General features: G+C 47.1%; 1 protein-coding gene across 1 annotated transcript in view; it reads left to right on the plus strand.

Annotated features, from left to right (window-relative positions):
* The window catches only part of RNFT2 (ring finger protein, transmembrane 2), a 129,207-nt gene that overhangs the window by 36,334 nt on the left and 84,510 nt on the right, over positions 1-8,363 (plus strand). The window contains exon 7 of the mRNA XM_011928704.1: positions 5,488-5,641. Within this exon, the coding sequence (XP_011784094.1) occupies positions 5,488-5,641 (154 nt within the window). The remainder of the gene's footprint in view (positions 1-5,487; positions 5,642-8,363) is intronic.

Consider the following 8,363-nt stretch of genomic DNA (forward strand, 5'->3'; position numbering starts at 1 on the left):
AAAAAACTAGCCGGGCGAGGTGGCGGGCGCCTGTAGTCCCACTAATGGGGAGGCTGAGGCAGGAGAATGGTGTAAACCCAGGAGGCGGAGCTTGCAGTGAGCTGAGATTCGGCCACTGCACTCCAGCCTGGGCAGCAGAGCGAGACTCCATCTCAAAAAAAAAAAAAAAAATTATCATCACGTAATAGCCAAAAGGTGGAAGCAAGCCAGTGACCCAGTGTCTATTGACAGATGAATGGATAAACACCCTGTGGTATGTGCATACAGTGGAATGTTATTCAGCCTGAAATAGGAAATTCTGACACATGCTGCAACATGGATGAACCTTGAGGACATTTTGTGAATTGAAATAAGCCAGATACAAAAGGACATTAGGTATATGATTGCATTTACATGAAGTACCTAAAGTAGTCAAATTTATAGACAGAAAGGAGAATGATGGTTGCCAGGGACTGTGGGGAGAAGGGAATGTGGAGTTACTGCTAATGGGTACAGAGTCTCAGTTTTGCAAGATGAAAAGAGGTCTGTGGTTAGACGGTGGTGATGATTATGCAACAATGTGAATGTACTTAGCATCATTGAACTGTGCACGTAAAAATGGTTAAGACGGTACATTTAATGTTCTGTGTGTTTTACCACAATTAGGAAAAAAGATCATCTACCACTGACATCATTTCATAAAAGAATGGTTATTTTAACACCAAAGAATTAATTAGGAAAGAAAAATAATCCTGTAATCGGAATACATTTGGCTTCATTTTTTAAAAAGTATTTGGAGATCACTGCATAAGTGAATGTTATCAGAACGTGACTGCTGTTTGTGGAAACTATCAGAGCTGCCAGAATTGAGGGAAGATTCTTTTGTGGATGGTTGGGGGTAGGGTTGGCCAGAGGACCTCTAGGACAGGGTTGAAACTCAAATCAGGCTTTCAGATCACATCCATCTGTTTAGAAATTGAACTTTGAGGATTGTGTGGTTTTGCCACTTTCTGAGGCCACCCATAAAAGCAATTTGAGGAGCAGTTCCGAGGCGTCAACACAGATCTCATACCCTGCATTCACTGCATGGTCTAGAATGTCAAGGTCCTGGTGGAGGGTGGAGGAGGTGGAGTTTCCCAGAACCTTGGATGAATTTCCAGCTCATGCCATTTTCTGGGTATGATCATATTCCCAGGCTCAGACCTCTGTGCCCCCATCAAAGCAGGCTGAGTCAAACTGGCGCACAGGAAGAGAGAGAGAGAGAGAAGCTTAAGAGAGGAGCAACAGGCTGGGCGCGGTGGCTCACGCCTGTAATCCCAGAACTTTGGGAGGCTGAGGTGGGCGGATCACCTGAGGTCAGGAGTTCGAACCAGCCTGGCCAAAATGGTAAAACCCCATCTCTACTAAAAATACAAAATTAGCTAGGTGTGGTGGCGCACACCTGTAATCCCAGCTACTTGGGAAACTGAGGCAGGAAAATCGCTTGAACTGGGGAGATGGAGGTTGCAGTGAGCTGAGATTGCACCATTGCACTCCAGCCTGGGCAGCAAGAGCGAAATTCCGTCTCCAAAAAAAAAAGAGAAGAGCAACATAGCTGAGTCCTTGTCCTTACTGAAGTCACCAGTCTAGAGTGTGCTTGTGTGTGACGCCAACAACCATTGTCTTATTTTGGCCTCTTGGGGACCCGTTTCACAGGTGAAGAAACTGAGACTTCATGAAGTCCTTGCTAAGGAGGGCTTGGAGGCGGCCCTTACCAGTGAGCTTGAATATTCTCAGGATTTGATGTCTAATGACCAATATCAAAGTCTTAATTCTACCTCTTCCCAGCTTTGTGCTGTTGAGCAAGTCATGTCACCTCTCTGAGCCTTCCCTAGTTTCCTCATTTGCAAAATTGGAACCAAGTTCACATTCTTCCCTTATCTGCCTGCAGGCTAGTTAGGAAGGCCACATGACATAAGACTCATGAAAGTGCCGGGTAAACAATAAAACATTGGACATATGTCATAATTAATATGATTATTTTATGATTAATTATCATAATTAGGCTGGGCACAGTGACTCATGCCTGTAATCTCAACACTTTGGGAGGCCAAAGTGGGTGGATCACTTGAGGCCAGGAGTCTGAGACCAGCCTGGCCAACATGGCGAAATCCTGTCTCTATTAAAAATACAAAAATTAGCCTGGCGTGGTGGTAGGCATCTGTAATCCCAGCTACTCGGGAGGCTGAGGCAGAAGAATCACTCGAAGCCAGGAGACGGAGGTTGCAGTGAGCCCAGGTTGCGACACTGCACTCCAGCCTGGGTGACAGAGCGAGACTCCGTCTCAAAAAAAAAAAACAAAAAAAAAAACCATAATTATTGGTGGAGGTGCCTAAGGAGGAGCAAAACTGACAATAAAATATATCCATCCATTAAAGTTTGTAGAGTACTTTAGAAATGAGTAGACTTGATGATGAATCCATAGAAAAACATTTTTGCACCCACCCCCCCAAAAAAGCAAAAACAAACAAAAAAATTCACTAAGATGATGGAATAAAACCCAGATAGATAGATTGAACACCAACTGGTGTCCAAGATAAAATGGAAAGGATAAGGCAGATCTTTAAGATAAAATGGAAAGGATGAGGCAGATCTTCATTTGATCATGATCATGGAAGCATTGGAGATTTGGCAGAGTGGAAATCCACCAACCAGCCTGGGATATCCTGGGAAGGGCAAGAGCGGAGCTAAAGACAGGAGCTCAGGGCCGCAAACCTCTCCCTGTATTATTACCTAGATGACCACTCCAACTTGCAGGCAAGGAATCCCATGGAGACAGGGCGAGGATGTGGGAGGGTCACTGAAGGTGTTGTGAGTGACCTGTCAGTAGTTTTGCCCTACTCAAAATAACCCAGACCAACCCATTCTTAGGATGCTAGAATAGGGGCCTCATTTTGCACCCTTTTCTGCCAGTCCAGCTGAGTATTTCCAAAGCATATAGAAAGCATCCATTCTGTGCTGAGTGCACTTCTCCCTGCTTTGGAGGAGGCTGATGGGATTCAGTCTGGCCCTTGCCCAGAGCCTGTAATCCGGCGGGAAGAAAGGAGAGGGACCAGCGTGGGTTGAGTACTGGTTCCAATCTAAGCTCCACATTCAACCCGAGATGAAGCGGGAAGGTGACCACCTCTTAGTGCCCCGGTGTCCTCAGCTCAAAATGGGATATATATATATATATATATGTTTTTGTTTTTGTTTTTTTTGAGAAGAAGTCTCACTCTATCGCCCACGCTGGAGTGCAGTGGCATGATCTCGGCTCACTGCAACCCTCTGCCTCAGCCTTCTGAGTTGCTGAGACTACAGGCATGCACCACCATGCTTGGCTAATTTTTATTTTTTTTAATAGAGACAGGGTTTCACCGTGTTGGCCAGTCTCGAACTCCTGAGAAGTGATCCACCTGCCTCTGCCTCCCAAACTGCTGGGACTACAGTCGTGAGCCACTGCGCCCAGCCTCAAAATGGGATATTCACAGCACCTACTTCATAGAGTCTTTGGGAAGACAACATGGGTTAAGACATGTAAAATACACAGAGCAGGGCTGCATGACATCTAAAGCCAGGATATTTTAGCTACTATTACAAAGAACATTCCCCCCTGGGGTGGTGTTGGAGAGCAGTGCCACTCAAAGTGTGGTCTGTTCACCATTGCCAGTTTGAGAACTGCTTATTGTCTGTCTCCAACGAGTTAAGTACAGAAACTGAACATGAGGTTTCACTTATCTGGTCATGGACAGGTTTACACTACTCAGCTGTAGAGTATGGATGGAGAAATTTAACTGCAGCCAGGATGTCTGGGTTCCAGGCCACCTCTGTCCCTTAATATTTTCAGGACCTTCCACATATTACTTTACCTTTCTGTGCCTCAGTTTCCTCATCTGCAAAATGGGGTGGATAAAAGTACCTGCCTCATAGTATTACTATCGTCATCACTGCTGCACCGCAGGGTTTGTAATCTGTCCATTTATCTCATCAAATCCTGCCAATGATACCATAAGGGAGGGAACAATTCCCATTTTATTCATGAGAACACTGAGGCTTACAGAGATAACTTTATTTGCCCAGGGTCCAATAAATGGAGAAGCTTGGATTCCAGTTCAAGTCTGTCTGATACCAACGCCTTTATGCTTATGTAGTGTGAGTTTGGGCAGCTGACTTCACCTCTCCAAGCCTTATTTATAAACTGGAGATAAGCAACACTCACTGCACAGGACGGTTGTGAGGATCAGTGAGCAAAGAGCTTAGCACAGTTCCTGGCACATCAGTTTCCCTCCCTCCTTCATAGTATTGGCCTGCCTTCCTAATTTCCTCTCCCTGCCTTGCCTCCCTCTCTTCCTCCTCCTTTCTTTTCTTCCCTCCTTCCTTCCTTCCTTTTGCCTCCTCTTATAAAGCCTGTTGTGGACCCACAAAACTAGAGGGCACTGTTACGGTTGGGTTTGTCCCCACAAAAACTCATGTTGAAATTTGATCCCCAATGGTGTTGGGAGGTGGGGCCTAGCGGAAGGTGTTTGGGTCACGGGTATGGATCCTCCATGAGTGGTTTGGTGCCATTTTCATGATAGTGAGTTCTTGCTCTGGTGAAACTGGGTCAGTCTCATGGGAATGGATTAGTTCCTGTGAGGGTGGGTTCTTATAAAGCCAGGACGCCCCTGGGGTTTGTCTGCTTCCCCTTTGGCCTTCTCCTTCATGTTATGATGCACTAGAAAAATAACCCTCACCAGAAGCTAGTGCCGTGCCCTTGAACTTCCCAGCCTGTAGAACCCTGGGCTAAATAAAACTCTTTCCTCTGGCTGAGAGCAGTGGCTCATGCCTGTATCCCAGCACTTTGGAAGGCTGAGGCGGGTGGATCACTTGAAGTCAGGAGTTTGAGACCAGCCTGGCCAACATGGCGAAACCCCGTCTCTACTAAAAATATAAAAAATTAGACAGCTGAGTTGGCAGATGCCTGTAGTCCCAGCTACTTGGGAGGCTGAGGTGGGAGAATCACTTGAACCCAGGAGATGGAGGTTGCAGTGAGCCGAGATCACACCACTGCACTCCATCCAGCCTGGGAGACAGAGCAAGACTCCATCTCAAAAACAAACAAACAAAACCACCTCTTTCCTCTACAAATTACCCAGCCTAAGGTATTCTGTTATAGCAACACACAAAAAAGGACTAAAACAGGGACCTTAATGAAACTCCAGGCCAATATGGTCATTTAACTCTCAGGGGAACTAAGACTCAGAGAGGTTAAAAGATCTACATGAGGTCACACAGCAGGTGAGTAGCAGATTCAGGAAAAGAACACAGACATCTGACTCCCAGTTCAGTGCTCTTTCTGTAAGTGATACTTTAGGAAAAGGACACAGACGTCTGACTCCCAGTTCAGTGCTTTTTCTACGGGTGATACTTAGAAGGCTCCCGAGTGAGTAGAAGGAGCTGCTGAGGCCTGGCCCTAAGGGAACCTTCTGACCCTCTGAATCCTTCCCCCAGCCTCATATTCCTGAAGCCCAACCTGGAGACACTGGACTTCTTTGACCTGCTATGGATCGTGGGGATCGCAGACTTTGTTCTAAAGTACATCACGATCGCCCTCAAGTGCCTCATCGTGGCCCTGCCCAAGATCATCCTGGCCGTCAAGTCCAAGGTAGGCACTGGCTGCGACCATCAGGTAACCCCAGTCACATGGATCACACAGAGGATTCATGGTGCCTTCTGAGGAGGAAAGAATGGATGAGGGTGGACTGATGTCGGCATATAAAATAAACAGAGCCTGAGCTCGTAGCTCCTGTCAGCCACCTCTTCTAATTCCATGAAGCTGAGCATGGTTCTTTGTCATCACCACCTTGTCACACCTCTACTTTCCAAGTCATTTCCTAAGTTAGGTTGTTCACAGCTACCCTTGATGCAATTTTCATCCACATTTCACCTCAGAGAGAGAAAAAAAAGCATGTTAGCATGCTCTGGGCCCTACTTCTCCCAGGGAAGGAGAGCCCTAATAGGTTTTGACTTTTTGTGGCTTCCAGGAGCTAATTTTATAGAGGGGACTGAGGCTCGGAAGGAAAGAGCTCCATGATTGATTAGTGATGTCTGCCACAGACCCTGGAGTGGGTAGTGAGGACAATGATGCTTTGCAGTGTATCATAGAGAAAGGCCTCCAGGCAGGTGTTGGAATGAAGAGGCCTTGGGGAATAGACATTGGAGTTCAGAGGACTGAGCAGGGCTCAGACAAGGTATCACCTATAGGACATAGCGATTGCCAGTGGCTCTGTAAGGTGACCCAAAGGGAATGTGGACTGAAGCAGATGGACTAAAGAATGTTTAAAGTCTCCTGCTTTCCCTTATGTAAAAACAGCCATCTTTCAAGTTCAGAAAGCTGAGACATGTCCCAGGCATTGCTTGACAGCAGAGCAGCTTGGAAGTGACCATTGATCTTGAGTGGCAACTAACCCAACCCATGACCCCAATCTTTGGGCCCGTTTTGGTCCTCCCACCTTTCATGTCCACTCCCTTCCTCCACTGTGTGATTTAACATGGTGATCCCCAACCTTTTTGGCACCAGGAACCGGTTTCACGGAAGACCGTTTTTCCATGGATCAGGGTGGGGATGGTTTCAGGATGAAACTGTTCCGCCTCAGATCATCAGGCACTGGATTCTCATAAGGAGTGTGCAACCTAGATCATCCCTCGCATTTGCAGTTCACGATAGGGTTTGCACTCCCAGGAGAATCGACTGCCGCAGCTGATCTGATGGGAGGTGGAGCTTGGGTGGTAATGCTTGATCACCCACTGCTCACCTCCTGCTGTGCGCCTGGTTCCTAACAGGCCACAGTCTAGTACTAGTCTTCAGCCCCAGGATTGGGGACCCCTGATTTATCTAGTTGAGCCAAAATCCTAGGCTGCTGAGGTTTTCTTAGATGAAGCCACAGCTCTGGTACCCAAAAGGCAGTGCCAGGAAATGCAAAATGGCATAAAGACAAAAAAAAAAAAAAAAGAGATGTGGAGAAGAAAGGCCAGAGGGGAAACAATAGGCCTAGGAAAGTCCTCAGATGCCTCCCGTTTACCCTCCCCAAGACCATGATGACCAGGACCTTTTGCCTATTGAGCTCATGCGGGGTTCCAGGTCGGCACCACGCACTTGACACTGGAAAGCAGCATGGCCTGATGGCTATGCCCATGGACTCTGGCATCAGACACGTCTGTGTTCAGATCCCAGCCATGCACCTCTCCAGCTGTGTGACTTTGGGCAGGTGACAAAAACCTAGTTTCCTCTTCTGTCAACTGAGAATAACAATAGCACCTTCCTCCAAAGTACTCCCTTTGTAAGAACTATTGGTTGTGGGAAATACAGAGTGCTTTGCTCCACACTCTGCACATGGTAATTGCTCAATGAGTGATTCACAATCCCTGGTGTTGTCTAATCTTCATGACTGCCAGCTTTGCACTGATTAGCTGTGCAATCTTGGATGAATGACTTAGCCTCAGTGCCCTCATCTGTAAAATGGGGTAATAGTTTTTCAGCTAAATGACTTCCTCTGATCGTTTCAGCTACACTCTCCATCTTTCTCATCCTGCTGTCTGCCCAGGGGGCTGACCTGCATGAACTATGGGTTCCTGTGCCCATCAGCTTCCAGCTGGGTTCAGGCGATGGAGAGAGAGAGGCAGAGGTGTTTATTCCCCCAGCATGTTAGTCTGCTGTGGCTGCTGTGACAAATTGCTACAAACTTAGCGCTTTAAAGCAACATTAATTTATTATCGTTCTGGAGGTTAGGAGTCCAAAATGGGTTTTACTGGGGCAAAAATGAAGGTGTTGGCAGAGCTATGTTCTTCCTCCATCTTCCAAATCAGTGATGTCAGGTTGAGCGTTCTCTCCTCTCTCCTCTCTCCTCTCTCCTCTCTCCCTCCCTGCCACACCTCTGCCTTCATTGTTGCATCTCCTGATTCTTGCCCTCCTGCCTTCCTCTTATAAGGACCCTGTGATGACACTGGCCCCACCCGAATAATCTAGGCTCATCTCCCATCCTTAATCACATCAGCAGAGTCTCTTTTGCCACATAAGGTAACATTCACAGGTTCCAGGGATTAAGGTGTGGACATCAGCTGGGCGCGTTGACTCACACCTGTAATCCTAGCACTTTGGGAGGAAGAGGTGGGCAGATTGCCTGAGCTCAGGAGTTCAAAATCAGCCTGGGCAACATGGCGAAACCCGGTCTCTACTAAAAATACAAAAAAATTAGCTGGGTGTGGCAGCATGCACCTGTAGTCCTAGTTATTCGGGAGGCTGAGATAGGAGAATTGCTTAAACCCAGGAGGCAAAGGTTGCAGTGAGCCGAGATCGCACCACTGCACTCTAGCCTGAGCAACAGAGC

The sequence above is a fragment of the Colobus angolensis genome, unplaced genomic scaffold (assembly GCF_000951035.1).
Source record: "Colobus angolensis palliatus isolate OR3802 unplaced genomic scaffold, Cang.pa_1.0 Scaffold79, whole genome shotgun sequence".
Taxonomy (NCBI): Eukaryota; Metazoa; Chordata; class Mammalia; order Primates; family Cercopithecidae; genus Colobus; species Colobus angolensis.